At 49.0% G+C, this 27,154-nt stretch overlaps 1 protein-coding gene across 1 annotated transcript in view; it reads right to left on the bottom strand.

The window, feature by feature from the left end:
- Adcy1 (adenylate cyclase 1) overlaps positions 1-27,154 on the bottom strand; it is a 118,847-nt gene that overhangs the window by 33,917 nt on the left and 57,776 nt on the right. The window contains exons 5-11 of the mRNA XM_021648237.2: positions 19,354-19,481; positions 12,309-12,467; positions 11,283-11,424; positions 8,680-8,835; positions 3,665-3,859; positions 3,437-3,534; positions 1,999-2,083 (exon numbers count right to left, since the gene is read on the bottom strand). Coding sequence (XP_021503912.1) covers positions 1,999-2,083; positions 3,437-3,534; positions 3,665-3,859; positions 8,680-8,835; positions 11,283-11,424; positions 12,309-12,467; positions 19,354-19,481 — 963 coding nt within the window. The remainder of the gene's footprint in view (positions 1-1,998; positions 2,084-3,436; positions 3,535-3,664; positions 3,860-8,679; positions 8,836-11,282; positions 11,425-12,308; positions 12,468-19,353; positions 19,482-27,154) is intronic.

The raw sequence follows: 27,154 nt of genomic DNA, 5'->3' as shown, positions 1-27,154 counted from the left end.
CACGTTTTGCTCCTCTGACTGCATCCTGTCGAGGCTGACACCTCAAGCAGGAAGCTAATGAATCTTTTGAATGATGCAGAGGGCAGAGTCCCCTGATCTAGATGCATGCTCCTGTCTGGCAGACATACAGGAGGGACCGCTACCATATTCTGGCCACCTCAAGAGAGGCCAGCATTGGACCAACACTAGCACTAATAGGCAGAGAGACAGCACAAAATGAAATAGTCATCTGGCCTGAAGTAGCCAAGTAGCCGAGACCTCCCTTAGATCCTCTCTGTCCCATGCTCAGTACTGATTCTGCAAATGTGCTTGATGAAATAAGGAGGAGGTAAGTCATCTTCAGGTACTGGGGCCAGTGCAACCAGTACCATGGCCACTGTTAAGAAAGCATATCTACACTGTCAATGTCCCTGGTTCCATGTAGGTATATCCTGACAGCTGTCCCTAATCCCGTCTGTGTGACTAGCCATGTTAGATCCTCTCCTGGTTGGACTGACTTCCTGCTCGCTTCCTCCCAGCCTCTATCCCACCATCTGTCTGACAGTCTCTGCCACAGCCTAGTCAGCCCAGAAATGAAGCCCGAAGCCAACACACAGCCCGGTAGACACCGGTCACTGTATGTTGGCTTAGTTCATTCGACCTGTCCTGGTGCACTCTGAGAGCTGAGTTCCCTCTGTCTCAGCTGAGTGCAGGTTTCTGTTTCCCAGGTGTCAGCCAGCATGAAGTCAGAAACCAGAGAAGTGCAACCCCTGAAGGTTTGGAAGCCACTGCTTCAAAAATACATACTTAGGAAATACCCCGTGATGCTCTCTGGTGAGGCTGCAAGTTGGCAGCAGAGGCCAGCTGACTTACTGTTAGCATGCAGGAGGTATTCGGGCCCGAGTCCCTATCTGGGAGGACAGCTGTGTTTTCAATAAAGGGAGTGGTTTTATGCAGACCAGCACAGTTGGACCTCCCAGGATATGTGTTCTACAGAGCCAGGTTGTACGTGGGCGTGAATGTTAGCTTTATGGCAAAATGCTAGGCCACAAGAAGAGTGATGTGACTCTGCTCAGGGGATTTGGGGTCCCCTGAGGAGATGCTGGGTAGGTCTTCAGGGTCTCTGTGTTCCTCAGCTATGCTCTGGGCTACTGTCTCCCCCTCCCCACACATATATCTTCACACTTCTTGCATGCACTGTGCTATTTGCACACCATTAGATACACACTAGCTCCCATCAAAGCAGACAAAATGACAGGCTTTAAATGTTACCATCCCTCTGTCATGCCTTCATTGAAATTCTATGACAAAGGCAACATTATCTGAAGCCATAAATTTCAAATTAAATGTCACTCAACCTATAGAAGCGAACAAGCTGTAAATGTAGTCTTAATATAGAGAATCTTTTAAATTAGGAGAGAGACACGCTGTACCTGGGAATAATGATAGTGTTAAGTGAATGCAACTCGACTGAATCCTCGTGAGAGGTTGCAGCTTTCAACAACCATACCAGAGTAATAAGCCTGGTCTAACATCACGAGTGGGGGTGGGCTGGGGATGGGGCTCTGGGAAGTAGGCTGGGCCTATGAGAAAAGAACGCAGGTCCAAGAGAAGCAGAACCCTCAGGGAGAGTGAGTAGGCAAAAATACGATACTCAGCCCTTGCTCCAAAAGTCCAAACTACACAAGCCTGGGGTCATGCGCAAACCCTAGGTCAGCAGATGGATACAACCTACCCTGGCCTCCCCTACCAAGTAGCAAAGTCAACACCTCAAGGTCCTTTTCCATCAACGTCTACCACCCACCAACTGTGCCAAGAAGGCAGCTCCCAAAACACTGCACAATGCACAGCAGGCTGAACTTAAGCGGCACCCGCCACATGGGCACAGAGCGTCTACTTGCCACTGAGAATGAAGGATGGAACCACTTTTGCCATGCGACTACACAGAGAATACTCAGGTACATGGTCTCGGACACAGGCTCACATACCTGGACACCTGTAGAAGACACACAAACATACCTGGACCCGCGTGATGTGCAGGTACAGGGTACAGGCCACCAAGAAGCAGATAGAAAACACCAGCAGCAGCAGGACAGCCACGCTCCTGGAGACAGAGAACACACAGGTCACTGCTGGGTAAGGGCCAGGTAAGATGTAACAGATAGGTACCTCAGTGCTGGGCTTCTCCTCCTGGCTCCCATGCCCGGAACCTCAGGAGGAAGCATTGCCACAGGTCCCTGAGGACTTCCTTTACCTGGTTCTCCCCTAGTGAGGGCACCTGGGGCCTCCGGGGTGAAGTTCCCAAGCCCATCTCAACCCAAACTACTTCATACCAGAGTTTAGCCTTGGCTTCAGGTGACATGACTTTCTGGAAGGCCTTTCCTCCTAATGAAGGAAGTGTCTGGCTTCACAGATCTGTACTATTGATATCTGTCTGGGAAAGAAGTTTCTAGAAAAAGCCTAAACTATAAACAAGACCATGTGGTAGAATGCCAGGTGCAAGGTTGTCTGTGCAGCCCACAGACAGGCTTCCTGTCCTTAGCAAGGATAGACTTCTGTGTGCTTTCCGGAAACTCTGAGGAGACATTATGCCCTCAAGGTTGGCCATACTAGGAAACGAGTGCTGGAAGAGAAAGACAGCTGGAGACTTCCTGGTGTCTTCTTGGCCCTAAATGGAAGCGCCACACTTACACATGATGGTTAAATGCCAATTAATTCACTGTACTTTCTTCCTTTTCAGAGTCTACCTTTTCTCATTTTAGTGTTCTGTAAAGTGGCATGGACCCGGAAAGCAGAAGTGCCCTGTGTTCTCTTCAGAAGCCCCACTAAGGACAACAGTGCATGTCATAGGAATGGAGAAGCCAAAAAACACCCAACGTCCCAAAGTTCAGCAAGCTCAAAACTAAAAACAGTGACCATGCTGTTTGCCAACGGGCTTGTCAAATTACTAACTGGAGCGCATAGGAAAAAAGGGCAGGTGGCCCATGCCCTCCTCAAAGGCCAGGCACAACAGGAGGGTAATGGGAAGTGGATCGCAAGCACATGAGAACGTCCAGGTGGAATCTCAGTATTTGGTTTCAGAGTGAAAGGGGTTCAAACACTTGGTCCCCAGAGAATGGCACTTTTTGGGAAGGTTGTCAAACCTTTAGGACGTGAATCCTCACAAGAGGAAGTAAGACACAGAGGATGAGCCTCAATTCTAGCTCCACCCTGATGTGGACACACAGCCAGGTGCTCCTACCGCCCACCAAAGCTGAAAGGCTCTCCTGGAGCCACGCTGTCCCTTCCATGATGAACTGTACCTTCAGTCTGTCAGCCCAAATCAACCCTCGTTCCCTTCAACTGTTTCCTGTCAGCTACTGAGTTTCAGAGACAAGAAAAATAGCCAGCATTCCCAGAGACCCGGAATTCTCAGTCACCTTCCCATGTCACTGATCAGCACCTGAGCATCACTTACTGTGGGATTATCAGAAGGTAGACAAGCCCAAATAAGGCAGCCAGGATGAGGGCAAGGACAACGGCGCTGGTGAAGTACTCATCCTGAAGCTGGTGGTACTGTGAGGACAGAAGAGGCATGGGTCATGGAGGGAGGGGTGAGCCAGAGACCAATCCATCAGAGCCATCGGCATCTCCAAGACACAGAGCCCCCGGGGACGTGACAAGGATGAGGTTCCGAGCCACTTACTTTTTGCTCTCGTTCGACGTGTTTGTACTTCAGGGTGAGGAAGTTTAGATCGGCCATCTCCAGCTCTGTCTGGCGGGCTTCAAGAAGACGGCTGATGTACCTGTTGACACGCGTGCCCGGGGTTGTGTACACCACGTTGGCAGAGAAAGACGAGCGGTTTCTGAGCTTCTCCGAGGCTGTTCTCAAGGCCCTCCGCTGCGGCCACCGCGGAAACAGAGAAAACAGCATCAAATGCTTCAGCTTTGGAACAGCAGCACTCATGGGCACTGGCCAGGCAGCCATCCTCATCTGCTGCCCTCTGGGCTAGGTTCAGAACTCTGAGACGATGTCACAGCCCTGCCCCCTGCTGGCCAGAGATGGCAAAGGAGGAGTCCTACCACCCAGTATTCAGGTTCCCAGGTCTGCATTGCAAATTACAGAATGTCTGCTTGGTATCGGTGCGGAGATGGCTGTGGGATTCAGTGACAAATATGCCCAGGATGAGCAGCTGCTAGCCACAAATGCAGGAAGGGATACTGGGATAAGCCCACATATGTAGGAGGGGGTGCCTAAAAATCTGTTACCAGGGCAGGTAGTCTTTGCCTTTGGTGGAGGTGTGGTGAGAAATGACAGATACCAGGGCTGGAAGGAGCAAAGCGTGAGCTCCTCTTCCATCTATCACATGACAGGAGCAAGAAGGCACCAGCTTGCGAAAAGGAAACCAAAGTCAAATCTGAAGGAACCTGCTGCGGTCTCCTCATCAAGGATTCACAGCAGGAACTCTGGGGCTTCCCACACCCAGCAGAAGACAGACTACTAAGATCCACAGTGCAGCTGTAGAAAGGACGGAATGAACAGACCTCTCCGCCATGGCCCAACAGTAAAATGCAGACAACCCACACAAAATAAACACAAGGCTATGAAAGGTGGAAAGGGAGAGTGGGCTTTCAGAACACTGGGACTTAAAGTGGAACCATGTGTGACAAGGGGTCCTAGGGGTCATCTTTTGTCATATCTGTTCCAGGCCAGGAGCTAGAATAGCCCCCAGCTGGAAGTGTCAATGGGTGTAGGCCATGAGAAAACTAGCAAGGGCCATGAGAAAAGCTATGGCCTCTTGGGCCAAATGCTCGAGAAGGGGAATGCAGAAAAGCAGAAGTAACCACACAACTGCAGCCAAAGGCCACGAGAAAGTCCATTTGCCAAGAATCCTGAACTTCCCAATCACTCTAAAGGTAGCCTATTCCCTCAACCTGCATAACAAAATGGCACCCTGCTGCACTGGGTAAGGTCCAAGGAGCCTGAGGTCATCAGCGATATCAGAGCCAAAAACCCTCAGAAGATCACCTTGATCCAAATTCAGAAGTATTTCCTAAAATATACTATCCAGTTCTTAGTCAAAGAAAAAAATGCTAACTTACAGGGATCACTTCCTAGTCTAGTATTCATAGCTCAAAGCATCAAAATGGATAGTCAAATCCTAAACATCTTCATCAAGAGTCAGAATGAGAAAGCATGCCCACACTTAATTCTGTCATCTAGCTTAATTATTAGATAAGAAAGAAGTACAACAGCTCTGTTTAAAGTAGATATTATTACTGACCAAGAAAATCCAAGATAACTAGAAAAGTCACCGCTATCAGCTTCAATTAGTGTGGACCAAACAAGCCATTATCTTCAGCAAATTCATAGATGATAATCATCCGCCACCACTTTCAAACAAAAAGCTCAAGAGACAGCCCAGACATGGTGCAATCAGACTGGAAACAGAGAAAAAGACACACAGTGTCCAACCACACTTGGCAATCCTCCAATGCTTGCTAAGTCTAACACAGCGGGGGCAGGAGAAGTCAGGGTTTACACACACCACAAACAGAGCAATATTCTTGGGAAAGTCCAGGCTATCCCTGTACTGTTCGCTAAGATGCTCATGAGAATAGACATGCCCAGAGCCCATGAACATGGTGACACCTAGAAATGAGTTCCCGGCTTACTGATAAGCTGCTTGAGAAGTCAGGCCTCTGCCCACACCTGAAGGCCATTCAGCCACAAAGAAAAGGCTTGGATCTGTGTGGGCTGCCAAATGCCCAAAGAGCTTCCAGGGTGGAAAATGCTCGGCTCACGGTTACCACCTGCTTCGCACACAAGCTGATTTCCAAAGGAAACAGAAAACGAGGTGCAACCCAGGCCACTTGATTTCTATATTGTGCGCACAAGAGGCTTTTATGCTACTTAAAATCAATAAGCTTAGATTTAAATCTGTACGACACATGTGAGGCAGGCGGGGGAGGGGGGAGAGAGATGGGAAGAAAGGGAGAAAGAGAATATGTGGAGGTTTCTGGGTGTAGAACAGGGAAACAAATATGCTTCAAGTATCAGAAAACAAGAATAAAGGAGGCCTCCATGTTGCCTGGGCTGACCCCAAGAGCCATGGCTGGTGATGACGTCATAATCTCTGAGCAGTGACACATCCGCTTTCACAGGGCCATGACATGCCAGACATATTTTACAGAATGCCCGGGAATTAAGATATGCTTTCGTGAACAAAAGGGCCATCAGCTGCCTCAGTTAATAAAAACAGGAACGTCCCAAATACCAATGCCACATAAGCATTTCCTTAGGTTAGCAATCTGCAAAGTCGGAACACTGGAATTGATGGGTATTTGCTGATGTAAGCACACCTGTCTGACACACGGAGGCAGGAGAAGGTGAAATGAACTGCTTCTACGACAAAATGTAGATCCTTAAAGCACCTCCAGCCCTTCCACACGTACACACTTAGGACACTGAAAGGGTCAAAGTGCCAGGGCTTTGTCTGGAGGTGATGGATGACAAATGCTTTTCTGGTGCATTTTTGTATTGGGGGATGTCACCCATACCAAATGCCTTCGTGGGCAGGAAAGTATCCAAAGGCCAAATAGAATGGCTGTGTGTGTGTTTGGGGGTTGGGCTACGCTAACAGGACTCATCCCTGGAGCACTGACAATAGCAGCTGCAAGGGTTAGAGCAGAAACCTCAAGTACAGTGGGAAAGGGACACCGCCCTGTGGTCCAAGCCCAGGCTGGGAGTTGGGGTGCTATTATAAGGACATTACTTCAGTGACACTTGGTAGAACACCAACTGTTCTTGGAGTGGGACAGGCTCCATCCAAGACCTTGCAGAAGGTACAGGGGCCATGACAACAGGCTCTGGGAGTCAACTCTGAAAGTAGCACAGCAGGAGGCAAAGCACAGTCAAGGAGAAAGAGGGCTCCACGGACAGAAACCACTCAGAGCAGACATCAGAGGGCAGAAGGACTCTGGCTAGCGTGACCAGAGTCCCTGCTAAGATTGTTCTGGGTGATCACATGTCTCCAGGACAAGGGATGGGATGAGGAGCCTGCCAGACATGGAAGGTAATAGAGATTAAGGATGAAAAAAATTCTTGCTAGGGCAATTAACACCAGACCCCCTGACAACCACTGTGTGTGTGTGTGTGTGTGTGTGTGTGTGTGTGTGTGTTGTCTGCATGATTGGTGCCAAAGTTCCTTCTATGTGTGACTGATTATTATATACCTGTATACATGATTATTATATCTCTGTATTGCATTTTATATATTATAATACTATATTACAGCTGTATAATACATACATTATACAGATAGTATACCATGTGACAGAATTTAGCATAATGCAGCCTCCAGCTGTCTGGCATACATAAGGGCTAATTCTTCCTGATGTCATCTACCATGAACGAAGTTCTTAGATTATTCTCAGATAAAGTTCTAGCAAAAAGGAACTCACATACACAAATGCTTGTTGCAAGGAACCACCATACACAAGAGGCAATAGAACTTTGCTTTGTGCTGAAAAAGCTCTAACTTTACCAGGAAGGTATAAAAGGTATGAAATCAGTAAAGACAGAGAAAACAATGGTGGGAAAACAATGGTCCAACAGTGCATGAGCTGCACCAGGAGCAATAGCGTCGAGCCAACACACACAAGGTAACCTCGATGTAACCTCAGAGGGCTGAACACAGCCGGCAAAGGGAAGCCAGGCACCTTCAGACTCAAATACTAGCGGATACAGAGGCTCTGGTCAAGAGCCATCCACAAGGGGGCATCAGAGCCCTAAAGTACACCCTAAGATCTCTGATGTGTCTCCCGTAGAAAATAATGTGGAGCCTTCCCCAGAAGGGAGTCAGGGTCTCTGGCCCTGTGTCGTTGAACTGAAGCCTGAGACACCCCACCCCACCACCACCATATGCCAGAAGATCCTAAGGCCCACAAGTGAGTGCCTGACTTGTCCAAGACAGAAAATCCTGGTGTCCACAAGAAGGCCCACACTGGAGATCCATCCCCAGCTCGGAACTTGGAGCCAGCTCTGCTATCCCTCTCCATCCAGAACAAAGCCGAAAAGGTTCTGCGCATCTGCTGGGGTTACAGATGACAACAGATAAGCCAACAGAAAAAAATTAAAAAAAAAGCTGCTCAGAGAAACCAGTTGTTTCTGGGACAAGAAACTGTTTCTTAAAAACCCGAGTGAGAGGGCTGAAGAGAAGGCTCTGGGGCTAAACCACCTGCCCGGCAAGCAGCAAGAGTAAAGACTGAAACACAGCTCTCAAAACCCAAGTCAAAGCCAGGGGGCCGCGGCAGCTAGGCAGAGCGAGGCAGGCTGAGGCAGGGCATTCTTTTAGTTGACTATTTAGACTAGCAGTCTGGGTGAGCTCTGGGTTCCTCTGGGAGACCCTACCTCCAAGAATAAGGTGGAGAACGATTAAGGAAGATGCCCAACATCAACAACCTTCAGCCTCCACAGCATGTGTCCACATATGTCCCCCCCCACACACGTGTGTGCATCCATACAGACATGCACACCACGTGTGAAACTAAAATAAAATAAGAATCTTAGGCTGGTGAGATGGATCAACAAAGGAAGCCATCTGCCACCAAAGGTGGGGAGGACACACAATACGAGGTAAGCTACTTGAGCAGTATTTACAGCAGGGCATGCTCCACTGAGGAGAGGCAGCGGTGCCTGAGACCCTCGGCCACTCCTACCTTGTCATCGTCTTCACAGGTCATGACGTTGGAGAAGGGGATCTCAGCTTTGAACATTTTCCGACAGTGCATGAGCTGCACCAGCAGGTAGCAGACAGTCTTGAACTTCATCCTCTTGGCTGGTTTGATATCCGAGAGAATCAAGCCTGGAAATATCTATCCAAACACAAGGGTACAGGAAAATGTTATCAGTGGTGCAGATCTTGACTCTTAGGCTGGAAATGTGGCCTTAATAGTGATAGGAACTCCAGAGCACTGAAATTAGGGGTGTTTTTGTTTTTTTTTTTTTTTTTTTTTATTTTGTTTTGTTTTTGTACCCACTGCAGACCAGGCATCCACAAATTAACAAGGTAGCCAGCAGTGAAGACTCCAAACCAGGAAAATAACCACTGGAGCTCAGAGTAAACTTCATTTCAAAGCTTGTTCTGGTCCCAGCATGCTTTGCTCTTCAAACAACAGAAGCCACAGGCAGAACACTAGGAGATAGGGGCAAACCTCTGCTAAAACTGAGGGACCCATGCCTTAGAGACTCTCGGGCCCTGATCTGCACTATGGCTTTAGTGAGGATGGTGGGTTGGCCAGGGGTGTGTATTCAGGTGAGGGTCCAGGCTCAGGTTGAGGGTGTGTGCTCAGGTGAGTCTGCTCACTGCATGGCTTTCTTAAGACAGAATGAGCCAAAATGGAAAGGAAAGCCAAAGAAAGCCGCAGGGATCGGGAGTCACTCATTCTTGAATGGTATCCATCACCCTAAAGTGACCCGAAGCTGCCTCTCCCACAGCAGCTCTGACCCCAGGTCTTCTCCAGGATGCATAGTGAAGTGCCCTCAGCCTCCTCTTCACCTGCCCCTGCCTCAACTACCTGGCCACGCCTCCCAGTCACCTCCACTGGCCTCTACAAGTGTGGCCATAATTTCATCACAGAAATTATGCTCACCTAATCTTTGCCATTTGCTTTCTCCCCTCCCATGACCAAAGTTCTCCAAATAAAGTTATGCTCTTTTGACAGCCCCGCCCTCCCTCTCCATCCCTCTCTCTCTCTCTCCACACACACACACACACACACACACACACACACACACACACACTAAAACCAGACGATCTCAAAGCTGTAGCTCTGTGACCCAGCCTGGAAGCGGCATCCACCTGAGGTAACTAGAGTCTTCCCGTCTCAGTACTCTAGGCCTCCCAACTATCTTGGAGCCTCTTCTAAATGGCTGGCCCTTCATATTCCCTCACCCCTGCACACTCATGCCAAGTGGCAGGTGCAGAACCTGCTGCCAGGGGATCCATTCCTACACTTCCTACTTTCTCCCAGATATCCCAAGCTACCCTCAGGAACCTGGCTCTCATCAGAATCTCCCTGCATGCTCAGCCCACTCAGGAGGCAGCTGGCCTGCCCAGCCAGCCCTGCCACTACAGACCCCATGTCCTCCCTGCTCCTCCGTGCCAGTCAGATGAGTGCTGTCCTGAAACAGTGACAGTCTCTCAGGCTGACCACTGCAGCTCTAAGGCTGAAGAAGGTGCTGGTCCAGAGCTGGGCAGAAGTAACTGCTGAACGTGCCTGCAGGGCCACTTCAAGCCTGGAGGGTCTTTCTCATATCCCAGTGTTGTGTCCCCAATGAGGTGCTGGTCCCCCCAAACTCTATACCCCCACATCTGTTTAAGGCAAATAAAGGGGCTCCAGAGAAGCAGATATTTAGAGCTAGGTAAGGGGATAGGGCTCTGTCTTGAACAGGTTGGAGGGGATAAGGAAGGCATTGAGGGAGAAGAAATAAGGGGTGTATTTGATCCAAATACATCATATGCACACATGAATATTAAATATTGAAACTCTATCCAACTAAAAAAACAAGGTGAAGAGTGATCCAGGAAGACAACCAATTTGAACTCAACCTCCATTCCCATGCACATATATACTCACATACATATACATGTATGCAGCCCAGCACACATCAACATAAGCATGAACATGTACCAAGCACACACATACACACACCAAAACATAAGCACATGTCCGACTTTCAGCCTGAGCCTGCATCCTCAACGGGGCCTGTGACCCATGTGAACCAACGCCTTCTCCTGAACCAGCATGTTCAATCAAGGCACACACCCTCACCTGAGCACACACCCTCAACCTGAGCCCGGATCCTCACCTGAGAACACACCCCTCGCCAACCCACCATACTCGCTGAGCCAGCAGTTACCCGAGTAAGCACAGTCACTTGAGCCCACCCTCACCTGAGTCAGTACCCTCATTTCAGTCCATACCATCCAATCAGCTTGAACCTGAGCCCCAGAAGCCCTGTCACCCTCAATCCTAACCACATCATCTTTCTCCTGGCAGGGGGACATGAAGCATCCAACATAGGATGGTCAGAGTTCCCTGTTGCAAGGCATCCGTAAGTTGACAAAGGTCTGTTCCCTGACCCCTTGCAGGAAGCTCATGGCCACTGTGTAAAGGAGTGAAGGGCCTCAAAAAGGATGAAGGACCCAAAGTGGCCCAGTCTTTCCTGGATTTCTAACTCCAGACTTCCTACCAACTCCTCTCTTTCACAGGTCTCCTCCTGGCTGTTTAATGGCTGGCTCAGGGGACCGGCTGCCCACCTTTCTCCGATGGGATGGCACAATAAAGAAGGTCTCGATGTTGTGGGTTCTCAGAAAGGTGTTCCTCTCGTGGCCATGACCTGGCTCTACCTCATAGTCCCCATTCAAGCATGCGAGGGTCGTCTTTGTGATGTGAACCTTCCTACAAGAGAGAGAAGAGCACAGAGGTGAGTGTGAACTCACAAGTGCGGCTGCACAGGGTCCTGGGTGATGCACTCACTGGAGTCACAACAGAGGTCACTCTGCTGAGGGCAAGATTACTGGGGTGTACGCACTCATGTTCCAATGCACAGGTGACCTGGGAAGGGAGGACAGGAAGTCCCAGGCCAGCCAAGTGAAGGGGTACACACCCAAGAAGGCAGAATAGGGTTGGTGAGAGCCATGAAGGATGAAGGATCACCAAGAAACCCAAAGGAGAGAAAGAAACTAATTTTCTAATGGAGAAAATGAGAACAAAACAACTAGAGTGGAAAAAGAAAAAGGCAAATTTCACAGCCGGGCCAATGAGAAGCTGAAGGTCAAGGATGCTGGTGGGCAGAGGGAAGCGGGCAGAGGACAGCAGGAATGACATGGGAACCTCAACCCACCCCTGCTTCTCTGACTCACAGAATTTCAAGCCACCTCTGTCAGGCCAGCTCTTCCCTGCACTTCTGAGCTTCCTGTAGGGGAAAGCTTTGAGTTCATGTTCAAACTCTGCAGCTGGCTGAGAGATGGGGCAAGTGGGCAGGGCATGAAGGAAGAGGGAGAAAACCGGCATTCAGGAGCGAGGCTCTAAAGTCACGGAGTTTCCCATGCACAGCTTTGAGAAAATAAACCACAGGAATGACAAGACACGACAATAGCCTGTGTACCAGGACAAAGTCCCCATGCACATCTGGTCGGATCCATGCTGGTTTCCTGCAGATGAGCACTGGACCTCGGCTACCTTTGACCCCTGGAGGGTCAAAGCAGAACCTACCCAAGTGCCGTCAGGATAAAGGCCTGAAATGAGAGCTCCAGCCACCTTCCAGCCAGACTCCAACTTACCCTGGTAAGCCAGCAGCCTCCATGACATTGGCCAGGGTCACATCGTTAGACCACACGTCGTACTGCCACTTGCGCAGGCCCAGGACGCCACAGAGGACCCTGCCAGTGTGTAGCCCCACACGCATGTTCAGGTCCACTTCGGTAGCCTCAGCCACGGACCTGTAACACAGGTAGAGGGCGTGGGGCGGACCCTGCCTGCAGCTCCCTCAGCAGGTGCCGCGGGCTGGCAGTGAGGCCGCACAGGGGAACAGGCCGCAAGGGCTGCGACGTGACAGGCACATGGAGGTCTGCTGAGGGGACAGCAGCACGTCTCTGCCCTCCTGCGAAGCAGGAGTCAGCCACATCAACGTGCGACTGGTTCTGTGAGCCCTCCCGCCCCTCCCCACTCAGAGGAGTCCCCCAGAGGCAAATGAGTCCAGGACCTCAATGTAGGTCTTCTCTCCCAGGAAGCAGTTCTGGGGAAATGACTGAAGGCAGAGCAGGTGCGGAGGGAAGTAAGGACTGGGGTGTCCCAGCCAATCTGACTAACTGAGGATGTCCTACTGCTGCTCCCTGAAACTCCATGCCCTGGCATGTGAGCGGGCTCTTCCTACATTAGCTCTCACAACCTCTGGGATTTCTTCAGAGCTATCTCAGTGCACCTCAACACAGGAAATGTAAACCACCTCCTGCCAGCTTTTTCGATTCCACTAATAGAGAACACCAAGACATGCTCCATGAAGGACTCTGCGAAGGTCAGCCAGTCCCCTGACACAGAAGGTGTGTGAGCATAATGCAAACAGTGCAGCCTTCAGCATGCCTCAGCCTGCTCCACCCTCTGCCCTCCGGTGTCATCTGAGCGGACTCTGCAGGTCACATTTTCAGGACTAAAACAGCATATATGTATTGATCCTGCCCTGCACATGGCTTACCCTCACCCTGATTTCTGTTTACAAACTGCCCGCCCTGTTCCCACCTGGAACACCCACAATGCATATCCGCACTCCCCTTGGGCCCCTCAAGGCACTCCCCTGAGATGTGTTCCTAACAGGACAGCCCTTGCCCCTGTGCTTGGGCAGGCAAGATGCCAGAGCCAGACACAGGCCAAGGGCAGGACCCTGAATTCCTAGTACATAATCAGTTTCAGTAACCCCAGAAGTGCATGTGATAATCAGACTATTGTTGCTGCCTTTAAGAGCCATTTTGTCTTATACATTTTGAATAAACTTTTAAAATTCTAACTTTATCCCCGGTTGTCTGCCAATCTCTAGTAGGAGACACTGAAACAAAACCCTAAAGATAAAATTTGAATTTCAAAACCTACATGAGCAATGTTCCTGAAGACACCTGCCCTTCCTGTTCTGGAGCACATTCAGCATTTCTGTTTCTGCAGCCCTAAAAGGCAAGGCAACCTGGGAGATCCTGGGACATCATTTGCCCTGCCCACATATGTCCACAAGCTCCATTACGCCTTCTAAACCAGCCATTTTGGATCTTCCAAAGCCCACAGGGCCCCACACGTCTGGCATCCAACACTTTCTGCCAACAAGCACTCTTTCCTGGCAGCTTCTGCCTCTGGTATGTGAAGGCTAGCACCCCAGAGAGAGAGAGTCTTCTAAAGAAACAGCATATCCAGATGTTGGGCTGTGGCTCTGTTTGGCTCCCTTAAACTCAGGCATGTTCTGCCCAAATCCAACAAAACCTTTCACTTCGTTTCCAGGAAACCAGGGTTTCCATAACCTTTCTGCTTTATTCATCCTACATTTCTTTCTTATCTATGCTCTCAGAGCTGCTTATTTATCACAAGTATTTTCCAGGAAGGAACAATGCAGCCCTGACCCTGACCTTTGGTGCTGGATCTCAATAGGAAGCAGCCAACCTTGAGGCACAGGGCTTTTCTGCCCTCTTGGTACAAATAGATTCTGGCCAACATAAAACCTAGAGCAAAGATGAAATGACGGGTCTGTATTCTGTTCAACAAGAGCCTATTGAGCTTACTTCCCTCAGCCAGGCTTCCAAGCACTATGGATACAGCTGTGCACACAACAGAAAAATAAAATAAAATAAAAGGGAGGAATGGGCACTCCTAGGCAGAATTGTTCAGAAGCAATGATAACACACTTGCCTGAGGCAGCCCCCAACCTCCATCCTACCATGACAGAAGAATGTAGCAAACACTTTCAACCCAATATGTTCAAACATGTGCCCTGGACACATGGGCTCCTAGCTTCCCCTCCAGGGTCTTAGCTTCACTATCTATAATAATGCATTGGTCAGCTATAATATACAGGCTTAGGATCCCCAGGTCCCCTAAACATTACGACAGATTCTTTGCAGTAAATGGAGGACTCACAGCATCCTCCACCCCAGAGGAGACTCCATCTTAACCATATCTACAGGGCTGACTCAAAAACTCAGAATCCAGTAATTAAACAAAGTAATCCTCATGGTTAGTCTATACTGACGAACTGTGACGTGTGTCAGGGCTTACACACAGCCAGCTTAAGGAAGAGGGAGTTGAGTAAAAGAACGTCAGCCTCAAGATCACTGGCATCCACCAATGACTTACCAATGGCACAGGCCGTCCTCATCAGGCTGCTGGGGGAAACCTGTGCATTTCCTGTTAAGTTAATTCAGCATAGCAGTTGAGAGATGCACAGCTCAGGAGCAAGGGCATCGCTAGATAAAATCTATGTAGAAAAAGTGCTTTGTGCACTTGGAGGGCGTGTGGAAGAATAATGAGGTCACTGTTCCCAGCTCACTTGTGCCAGCAGGGGCTTCCCTGTGACGTGGACAGATATGCACAGGGCCATGGACAGCCCAGCAGAGGGAATTCCTGGGAAAATCCTTCAGCAGAGGGCCTCTCTCTTTTGGGGATGGCTCCTTCTGTCTGGAGCTGGTGAATCATCCCCTGCAGAGGCTGCTGAAATCCTCCCACTCAGCCACTGCGTCTGAGAGACACTCGGTCCTTCCTCACAACCACCATTTCTCCATTCACAGACAAAGGATGACGCATTCGAGGAAAATGAAGCTCACCCAGGCTGCAAAACAGGAACCCGCCAGCTCCTCCACATCCTCTGCAACCAGAGGTCCTGGGATCACTCAGAAAAAAAACGGAGGGGAAGGGGTATAAGAAAAAAAAGGAGGAGATAGAGTTCACATAGGAAGAGTGGGGAAAGGCCTCGACTACTTCACCACCAGGAGAAAAGTTCCAGAGATCTCTGTCCCAGAAGCCTGCCTTCATGGGCATCTGGGAACAGAGGTCAGGAGGGGTTAGTCTGAGGGCTGAGCAGCATAGAAGTCCTTAAGAGGTCCACCAAAATACAGCCAGGGGTGGCCTCACCCTAAGGATGCAGGAGGAGCCTGCCCTGCCAGCCCCAGCACAACAGCCGAGGAGATGGTCCTAAAACCCATTTCTTGTCAGATACTGCATTGTAGGGAAGTAAAGGCAAGGCACACAAATGCTCTACAGTTTAGGGTACCTCAAGGTCCCCCTGGGATTCACTCAAGAGCTGTCTGTGATTGCAGACTTGGACAAACGATGCCCTTGAGCTCTGAGCCAATCAAGGAAAAGGAAACAGGCATAGGTGGTCTGAGTTTAAAGGTGAGAAAAAGAAAAACAAACGTTTTTGTCTATTTTCCCCACAGGAATAAACAGTCTAGGAAGTAAAATAACCAGGCTGTCACACCGTTGTTGATGAGGAAAGGGTTTCGATGCCCCCAGCCTGGGGAGAAATCAGGACCAGTCCGACAGTGTTCCAGCTGCACCTCCACCTGGGCAGCATCGCTTGCTCTGGTTCTTACAAAGCACTAGCCCATCCTACGTGCACAAATGTGGAAACGGCCTGCCATGCTTTCAACAGCCAGTCGTCCTGGTGCAGTTGCTGCCAGCCAACAGCTGATCACAGAGCACCAAACCAGCAGGGTCAGGAGAGTGTGGCCTGGCAACCGCCCTTCACCATTGCACCACGCATCCAAGAGATATGCAGGAAATGGTTCCAGAATCCCAATAACCGCGCTGGTCTCTGTGTCCCAGAAAGCTCTCTGACCAGTCAGAAATCTCAAACCTACAGAAGAGCTGTGGGCCCTGAAAATGGGCAGTTCTGGCCCACCGTTTCAGCTATTTACAAGTCACTGGGGCACACTGTCCATCACTCAGGGATCTTTTGAAAAACGAGGTCATTTCAGAACCAACGGAATCCAAACCATTGAAGCCCTCTGGCTTCCTCTAGATACTGGGAGACATTCCTGTTCCAGATGGCTCCACACAGAAGGAGGGTACAGCTAGGGGCACAAGCACTGCCCCCGCATTGGAGCATAGGGCACAAGGCCCAGCATGGCACTCCGCACATGCATGAGCTCCAGTGCGTCACTCATTCTCCCCATGAATCACAGAATTTCCAAAGTTCCCAGTTGCTCTACTCCAAGGTCAAGAAACAAAACCACATGGCTAACCTGCTTTGCCTGGACACGCAGGTCCTCTTGATAAAATGTTCTGTCTTGTGTGCTTCTGTACACCCCTCTGAAATAGGGACAAACACGGGCTGGTCTGGCCAGCAAGGAAGGTGCCAGTTGCCATATGGAACCTTCCTGGGAGATCCAGAGGCCAGCCAAGGCTGAACCATCTCTGGCTCTGTGCAAATCCTGGCCATCTCCGGCTCTGTGCAATTCCCACAGGAAGAAAAACTGTTAGGAGTCTCTCGGAAGAACTCAGCTGCTTTTTCCTTCCAGTCCAGAGCCAGAAATTCAGGCCACATAAAGACTCTAGGACAGTATAATCTTGAGGCTGTAGGACTTTCAGATGGAGTGGAAAGCAGCCACTTAGGCTAAGAGAAGGCTGCCTAGCCCTGTGGCTCACCAGTCTCTCCTCACGGGGCCAGACACACAGAGTTGAAGAGTTTGAGCTGAAATACTGGAAGAACAGTTAAGAGAAGCAGAGCAAGCTGGGCAGGGTGGGCAAGATGCAGGCTCAGCCTCAGCGGGCAGATGTGACATTTCCTGGGTAGCAACCAGAAAGGGTACGCCACAGCAATGCCTTAGAAGCCAGGCGCATGCCAGTCTCACAAGAGAAACTAGAGGGGAAGGAAGGCCTGAGCCCCGCATGAAAAATAAGGCTCCTGACCATGAAGAGACCAGGTGAAAAGTAGAGCTGCCAGGGAGAAGAGGCAGGAAGGTGCCTCCCGCCTGCAGGACACAAAGCCACTGTGAGCCGCCTGGTCAGCCCAGTCAGCTGGCGCACCCACCTTGCCTCACCAATCTCAAGGCCATAACTAGTGACACCCATGTGACTGTATGTCAAATCTATGGCTCACCAGCCACCAGTTTTCATCAACTGTTTCATCCCTTTTTCCCGTTTGTTATTAGTGCATGTAAGTGTAAAGTCGATGGGTTCCATTATGATAATTTCACACACAGATAGATAGTGTACTTCAATTCATCAATTGTTTCCTAATTTAAACCCTTGCCTAAAAAGAAAAAGGGCCTAAAGACTAGATGGATATGGTCTTCCGGGATGCAAGTCTGACCTCCTCTTGGTTTGGATGGCTTTGCAGACTATCTATTGTCCTTACCCCAAGAGCCTGCCCTGGATTCACTGGGCTCCTGTTGAACAGAAAATTAGCATACTTGGAGTCAGCAACAATATGGTGTCACTGACTGTTACATCATGTGTCATGTTCGATACCTGCCATAATATATGGCACAGTACACTGATACACGCATGATAAAATATGGCATGTGGTTGGATGTAAACTATCATTAGATGGCATAGGATGTGATACAAGATACAGATGAAGGGGTGGCGATTATGTGACAGGATAGGTGACATGGCAGATATGTTGAATGCTGCCACATAGGATATATGAGATGCAATAATGGTTTTTATAAGTGTTTGACTTATTTTTATTATATATGTATGGGTGTTTTGCCTGCATGTTATGTCTGCGGGCCACATGCATGCAGTGGCCAGAAGAGAACAGGTGTCAGAGCCCCTGGAACTGGAGTTTCCGACTGTTGTGAGCCACCACGTGGGTGCTAGAAATCAAACCCAGGCCCTCTGGAGAAAGAGTCAGTTCTCTTACCCACTGAGCCATCTCTCCTGCCCTATGACAGTGCTTTGCTGTGACATGTGACCCATGATGATGTAATGTCCCTCTGGGGAACAAAAGGTAGCCATGGGCAGGAATCTTCCCCACTCTCCCTTATCCTTCTCAGCAGACCACTCCTACCAGCCGCCTCTTCCCATGGCAGCGCATCCAGGGATTCACTGTGGGTACCAAGGAGCTTTTTCACTCTCACTCACAGAGTGGAGCCCAGATCAGGTCCCAGGGGCTTTCAGCAGAAGCAACCCTGGAGAGCTATTCTGTATAGCACTAATGTTGGTGTTCAGGGCAATCATAGTGCTGGTTCCCTCCTCACACTGTTTCAAAGCTCCAACCGTGTGGACGGTCTGTGTGCATTCTTGCACCCAGCAGCCGCTGTACCACTCCTTCCTCACACAACCTTTAGAGCTCTCTCTGCTCTAAGCATGACCTTCACACCAATCCCTGAAAACACATCTCATGGAAATGAGCAGCCACTACAGGCTGAGATGTCTGGATTTGAACGTACCTTCATCCATCAGTCAGCCTCCAGCCCCACACCTGCACTCCATCTCCATCTCTAACAAGGACAGCAGAGGTTGACCAGAAAAAGGTAGGCTGGGTCTGGCAGGACAACGCACTCCACCCAGACTTCAGCCCTCTCTCCCCACAGAGCAGCAGAAGCAATCAGCTGCCTGGAAGAACACCCACTGGCCTTCCAATGGGCTTGTGCCCTCAGCCCTCCTCATCGCCTCACCAAACTCAGTTACAAAGATGCTTCTTTTCTCATAGCTCAGGCCCACTAGGTATGTGAAGGATTTCTGCAGACAGAGTAACACATCATAGACTGAGTAGGGGTCACCAATGTATCACTTCTCAGCGTGGGTGGGTCAGTCACTGTGGTGATTGTGGGTGACCCAGCCCCCTCCGACTGCTGTCTCAGCCTCTGCAGCCCTGGACAGACCTTGTAACGGTGCAACACTTACGTGATGGTATCGATCATGTCAAGTCCCATCTCCACACAGCAGTGGGCGTGATCAGTCTTGGGCTGGGTGAGGCCCGACACACAGTAGTAGCAGTCTCCAAGGATCTTGATGCGGCGACAGTGGTTCTCCTTTGGGGAAAGCACAGCACAAGATCATTGACAGAGTGGCTGCTGGTGAGCATGTTCGGGTATGGCCTCCAGAAGCCAGGGCTCATAAGGATGCTTCCCATCATGGACCCTCACCTCTTTCTACTGGGACTGTGTATCTTTTCCACCTTCTCCACTTAGCCAACACTTACCTGGACCCTCAGGGTCTGGGAGTAAGGCCATCTGTTAGGAATGCGCCCCCTCATCTGCTTAACTTACAGTTCTCCCCACACACACACCTCATCCATGGTCCATATAAATGTCCCTGCAGCTCTGAGCCTCCCACCCTAGAGCACACTTTCTGCATTTATATTAAGAAGTGAAGGATGCATGCTGAGTCTCCCATATCTGAACTGTTAGAAGGCAGAAGCGCCTCAGATCTTTTTGTTTTTACTTTTTTTTTTTTTTTTTTTTTTTTTTTTTTTTTTTGTCAGATTCAGAAATGCTAGCACAGATTTTGCTGGCTGAGCATACTCAATCTAAAAGCTTAGAGTTTTTGAAGTTTCTGAGTGTGTCACGTGATGCTAGAAAATCTTAGCTTGGAAAGAATTTCAGTTTGATTGTGAATGTTAAGACTGTTAATACTGCCATAGCACTAACTCTGAGAGGAATCATTCATTGAGCACCATGAAGGTGGCATGGACAGCCCCTTTGGAAGGGGAAGCCACCCTGGGCCAAAAAAAGGCTAAGCGGATTTCAGGAGGGTGAAGAGAGCCAGTCGTTAGACCAACATGCTGACAGATCCACAATAGGACCCACACGGTGAAAGGAGGAAACTGACTCCTGCAAATTGGCTTCTAAATACACATACGCGTGCACACACACACACAGACAGAGAGAGGGAGAGAGAGAGAGATCATGGCACCCTTCCCAACACACTTATAAAATTTGTTAAAAAGTAAGCCAATTAGAAGGGGTAGTAGAACACAGGTGGAAAATACTCAGGATTAAGGGTTGAAGTGAGGACACAGAGATTAAGGAAAGGATAGATAGGGGATGGGCTAGAAAAACTAAGAATATGTGAAGAAATCCAACAGTTTCTAAACTAACTTAAAAGTATGTTACGCATATTTTAAAGGATCTGAACAAATCCTGCATGGGTGGACAACAAGCTTTCAGATGTCAAGGGTTATTAAATGAAAATCTCGGTGCTGAGTACTGAACAGCGCTCTATGAGTTATTGGTCAGAGAGGCCCCAGAGGCACCCAGAAATAATTCACACCAGGAGAAATTCTCTGCCCACACTAACTCAATGGTAAGACCTTATTGTTGCCCAAATCCCTTTGGATGCAGGACGGAAAAATCAACCTCAACCAGGAAAATGCCCCCTGCTGGCCAGCTCACACAGTGCCAGAAGGAGTTAAGAAGGCTGCTGGGGGAGAAAAACACCAATGCCTCCCCAGTGCTGGAGGCACACGCTACGACACTGACTCACTGGCCAGGCGTACCCACTAGTGCAATAGTGGCACAATGGTTATGAGCTGGCCAACCACTTTCTGACTGGACATGAGGCCCACTCCACGGGAGGGAATTCATGCCTGGTATTCTACTCATGGTCAAAAGCCCATGACTGCAGAAACCACAGGCCTGCACAGAGACCTTGCTGTCACTGTTTTCCTAACTGGTCATACTATCAAACTGTACTGTATTCTAAAGCCCACCATAGACTTGGGCTTCTCTCAACTTTGGTCAAAGATGCTTCCTTTTACAGAGGGTAGTGGTTAGTGCAGAGGCTCATACTGGTCAAAGAGCTGAGTAAAAATAACAAACTCAGTGTCTGGCTGTGGGTAGGTCATCTCTGTCAACCTCCACCGGCCAAGGCTCACAGAAGACAGGGGAGAAAGAATGTAAGAGCCACAGAATGGGGACGAGAGCTGTGAGCTGCTGACTTGTATGCAATAGTCATGCCACATCCAGATCAACTAACGGTAGCTACGGCTCTCCACCTAAGGTGAAGCTCGTCAAAATCCCAGCTCGGATGGGTCAGGGGCTGCACCCCTACGTGGGGAGATATTGGCTGTTAATAGGTGTACAGGAGAAGGTCACTCTCCTTTGGGGACACGGCTGCAGATGGGTTGATCATACTGCAGTGGATGGCCTCACACCTACGCATATATAGGCAGCGCTGATTAGATCTGGATATATTAACAGCAATGAAAAAGAGGGCATGAAATCTGGATGGAAACGGGTTGGGGTTCTAGGGGGAGCTGGAAGGAGGTCGCAGAAGAGGGATATGATCAATGTCCATTGTATAAGTAAAACTTTCAAAGAATAAAAATTAATTTAAAGAAACTTTTCAAAACACCATAGGTCTCAAACAGCTCCATTTCAGGCCCCCTTAACATCTGGAAATAACCAAAGCTATATAAAAACAAAACACAACAAAACAAACAAACAAACAAACAAAAACCCTTTGTGCAGATCAGGTGCAGCTGCTGACATTTGCCCAGAAGCACCCACACTGAGAAATTCTAAGTAAATGTGTTTTAAGGTAATGGCGGCAAAATAAATCATCTGCAGTGCTGACTAAAATCAAATGTGATCAAGCCTCTGGTGACTACTTCTGAGGGTCTCCAATGCCTATTTTCAGAGCCGACAGCCAGAAGATTTGATCCATGTCTGTTTTGTGCTGGGATGCCCAGAAAGACAACGGCCTTGCCTCCCACAGGGCACTCAGGAGACTTCACAGACCCTAAAATGCCCGCACCGTGTCCCAGCTCCATGGAGTCCACTCTGAAAACACAGCCGCCATTTAGATCTACCTTCATGCTTGAGTTTACTAAGCAACTGTTCCATGCGATGTTCTCAAATACTGTGAATTAACAAATGCCAGGGTAAGCAGGGGTCAGCATTGCACCTGGACAGCGAGGGGTCTCTAGGCTACTGCCTGTGGGAAGATGGCACCAGAGCTGAACAGATAGCTACCTCCCACTGCTGTCCAAAGCTGCCCAGGTCCCGTGTTGCAGAGACTCTGAGAGGAGTCTCCACCCACCAACGATGATCTGAGAAGAGAGTGCCATCAGCCATGCCAATGGTTCCATGCCTGCTCCTTCCATCTCTGGACCTCCCTCAGTGCATGATGCCGCCAAAGAAATGAGACGTCTCTGAGAAGACTGGCAGGCACGGAATCTGATCCCAGCCAATACAGGAATTGTTGAAGAACAAAGAGATGCCACAGGAATGCTGAATGTGACCATTGCCACATGGTGCCAAAAGAGAGGTTATGGAGAGTCTGTCTCAGACACTGAGGCCAAAGTCCTTGAGAACTGAGTACCACAGACACGCACATATTCACATTTCTACATGTATGAGGGCCTTGTGTTCTCTGGGGGAAATTGGCCAAAACAGTCGTTTCAGAACAGTTAATGTTGCTGGAACCTGGTCAGCATGTACATAGGCCAGTGTGTGATCCCAATTCACTCAGCAGCACTCTGGAGCCTCAGCCCCTCCTTGCTCTGCCTCATCTCAGACAGCAGACTTGGCCTACAACCGATACTCACTGAGTACACTGCTTTATCTTTACTCACGAAGTTCCTAGGTTTTGCCGCAATTTTAAGACACTTTAGTTGTTATTGGTGATTTAGATCTTTAGAAGCTTCTCTGTAAATAGGGAAAGTCTGTGTATGCAGTCACAGCAAGAAAACCAGAGGGGAGTGGGAGGGGGCATTATGATGCCTTCCTGTCTCTGCATTCTGACTGGAAAAAAGAAAAGGAGGAGGAGGAGGGAGGGGTAGGAGAAGAGAATGGGAGAGGCTTGGAGACACACCCAGTTCTTTGGACCAGGGACCCGAGACGCCCTCTCCTTCCCAAGCTGGGAAGGCACAAGCCTGCCAGAAGAATAAGAAGCCTCATGTTTAGCTTCCCAAGTGTGGCCTGGAGCGCTGCAGGCAGCTGACAGTCTCACCAATGATACCCTTGCCTGGGTGGATAGCACAGGATAGAATCTAGAATATCAGAGGCCCCCACACCCCTGACAGGAACTCTGACCCTGTAAAGCCCCGGAGTGTGGAGGAGTCTGGAAGTCATAGTAAAGCTATGATTCCATGCAGAAACTATCAAATTAAGACCCAGCAATTTACAGGAATAGGAAGGAGGAAAGGGTTGGGAGGCAGACAATGCAGTTGAGTCCAGAGATCAAAGGGGCCCAGTCTCCGCTAGAGGCAATACTAAAACAACCTACCAAAGCGGGGGATGGGGAGATGCCTCAGCAGCTAGGAGCACAGGCTCTGTGTCCTTCCAAAGGACCACGGTTTGATTCTCAGCGCCCACATGGCAGATCACAACCCTCAGAACTCAAGTTCCAGGGCTTGGATATTCCCTTTGGATATTCACAGGCACCAGACACCCACCTGGCACACACACACACGGGCAAAACATTCCTACACATAAAATAAAATATGTATTTTTTATTTTAATAACTAATACCCAGACTGGCCAAGTCCTACTAAGATTGTAAGACCAGCTATGTTTGGAATAGGACAGTAGAGAACACCATTTCTATAGAGCAGAGTACAGGGTACAGGGTACTGCAAACACTCACCTGCTATACCCACTATTAGAAGGAAAGGCACTGAACTGCCCCAGCGGAGATATTAAGATGCATGGAAAATGAGTGGCAGAGGACCTCTACAGACATCTGCCCATCAGCAGGGACCAGACCAGCCAAACACAGTCCCCAGAGGTCTATCAGAACAGAGAGGGACAGGTCTGTCCTGCACTCAGGAGAGTAGTGTGTGTGTGTGTGTGTGAGAGAGAGAAAGAGAGAGAGAGAGAGAGAGAGAGAGAGAGAACAAGATCAAATGCAGCACCAATGTGTAACCACTTCTGCAGAGGAAGGGGCAGCGTAGCCTCTGAACAGTTTTCTAAACAGTGCATCTGGAACCAAGCTTCGCAAGCGTTTTATACATATACAAAAAAAAAAAAAAAAAAAAAAAAGATGGACAAGGTAGAGTGATATCCAAAAGTACAAACCAAAATGAAATAACTGGTTACCACATGAAAAAGATGACCACCCAAAAACACTACCTTACCATCTAGCTAGTAACCTCAGTCGAGGACAAAAATAAGTGTTGGGAAACATCAAGGCGACAATAATTGACAATGTTGTCTTGAACCTGCTGCAAAGAGAAGAAGGAAACAAATAGTACTGCCCCTCTTCGTTCAATTTATGTTACTACAACAGAATACTAAATTTAGACTGAGATTTATTTCTTACAGTTCTTGAACTGTCCCGTGATCAGCAAGGGCCTTCAGGCTCACAGGGTAGAAGGCAGAAAGGAGAGAGTGCTGGAGAGACAGGGGACAAGAGGAACCAAACTTGCTTTGTAACAACCTGCTCCTGTGATAACTAGCCCAAGATAGCATTAACCCATTGGTAAGAGAGCCTGGGGATGTAACCACATGTGAGGCCCCAGCTTCATTTTTTTTTCTCATGGAGTTATATTGGTATTTTAAATTTATTAAAAACAAACAAACAAGCATGGCACTGCAGAGAACAGCACATTGCCCCTCTTGGGGGCTGTGAGTGGTAAACTTCCTTCAATGACACTAGCTTCCATGTGTTTGTATCCAGTCACTCTGCAAATTAAAATCCAGGGAGCCAATCAAGACCTCACTGGCATGCTGAGTCAAACAAATCAGCTGTAAAGAGCCAAACCCAGATGGGGTGCTGGGAACAATGTGGCTGTCACCAGTTAGGCTGACAATGGAACCCTGGTAGTCCTGGTTGAATGGTCTCAGATGGCAAATCTGAGCGCTGTCTATGAAGTCAGGTAATGTCTAGAGAGCAAACAAAATGGCCACAATTAGTCATTGTTGACCCTACATTATGAGTGAATGGAAGTAATTATGTTGTTCTCTGTAGCCTGATGCACATGCCAACGCTTTCTGGAGGTTTCACATGTCAGGATCCTGAGGTCAGACTTGGTGTACCAGTTAATACCGCATTTGGGATCTAAGGAGAAAACTGGGCAGTCCACAGTAGGGACTTGGTAGCCATTTTCTAAATGAATGCATATTCCTGGATGCTTTTGCCTCCCCACTTCTCCACCAATGCACTGAAGAGTGAATACCTCCTGTGCATGGCAGCGACATCTTCCCCATTTGAGTCCTTTGCTTCTCATCTATCCCCAGGCAGCTCCCAAGCTCAAACCACAGTTCAGCACAATTCTTCCTAGTGTCCATCTTCCTAGCACCCAGTCCCATCATATTCCCTTCCAGGTGGCACTTGGATGGCACTGACCACACCGATCACACCCTACAGCCACCTTATTCAGCAAATTGCCAGCTTTGCACAGTAACTCCTTATAGGAGTTTCTCCTCTGAGCTGTAAGGACCAACACTTGGTCCACTTCACTTTCCCCCTCCACCCCAGCCCCGTCTGTGCTTGGCAGTACATGGACCACACCGGTTTGCTTTAAGAACACTCCAGGAGTGAATATAACTAACCAGCTCTCTCACTTCAGCACTTCAGCCCTCCTAGTATAGTCAAGCTTTTGACTCACAGAACCAGCCTGTTGAAGCAAGAAAGGACGGGAAGCACCTTCTGCTGTCCTCTTCACATGAAGAGAAACTGAGGCATGACAAGCGAATGTGGCTGAATGCCTGTGGCCACATGGTGAGTCCTGCCTTTGAGTTAGAGCACTGAAAGGTTACATGGGGTGATGGTCAGGAACAACGGATGGCAGTGAGCAGACTCCTGACGCTCCTAGACCCTAACAGCCATAGTTCTGGTTACCCATCTAGCTTGCATGAGTCCCTCTGGAACTACCCAGAGTCAACACAAAAACAGTAGCATCAACAGCACAGACCACCGTAACATCAAATCGTAGCAGCTAAAACTCAACAAGGTGGTCATACTATGTCCTAGAGCCATGAACCTTTGCCGCCAGCCTGTAAGCAGATTCTCTCAACTTGGCACAAGTGCCTTACTTTGCCCTAAAGCGAGATGAATGGATGCAAGTGTCCCTAACTCAAGCCCCGGTATCAGTCAGCATGCTCACCTTTGCAACAACACCTAGAAGAAAGACTGGAAGTGATGAAAGACTTCATTGACTCATGGACTCAAAGTTTTCAACCCAATGACCACCAGCTCTGCTGTTTGTGAAGCATGGTGAAGCAAAGCATCATAGTAGAGAGAGCAGGCAGGTCCACTGTCATGCCAGAAATTAGCAAAGGGCACAGAAAGGGACCCAAGATATGACACAGTCTTCAGAGGCAGGCTCCCAGTGACCTGCTTCTTCCAGATAAGTTTCAAGAAACTCCCAAAACAGCACTGCCAGCTGGGAGCCAAGCCTTCAATGCATGAACCTTTAGAACAACAGTTCTCAACCTAAGGGTCAAGACCCCTTTGGGGGTTGAACAAACTTTTCACAGGGGTCGCCTAAGACTATAGGAAAACACAGATATTTATATTGCAATTCATAACTGTAGCAAAATTACAGTTGTGAAATAGAGACAAAAATAATTTTATGGTTGGGAGGTCACCAGACCATGGAGAACTGCATTAAAGGATTGCAGCAACAGGAAGGTTGAGAACCACTGCTTTAGAAGAACAGTTCTAGAGCACTTGTTAAGCTATCATCTAAATACTTCTTTGGAATCCCTGCCAGAGAGTCTCACCTTCCAGGGACAGCTTTGACTACAACAGGCCATCA

The sequence above is a fragment of the Meriones unguiculatus genome, chromosome 12, assembly GCF_030254825.1.
Source record: "Meriones unguiculatus strain TT.TT164.6M chromosome 12, Bangor_MerUng_6.1, whole genome shotgun sequence".
Taxonomy (NCBI): domain Eukaryota; kingdom Metazoa; phylum Chordata; class Mammalia; order Rodentia; family Muridae; genus Meriones; species Meriones unguiculatus.
This window is presented reverse-complemented; position numbering and strand designations above follow the sequence as displayed.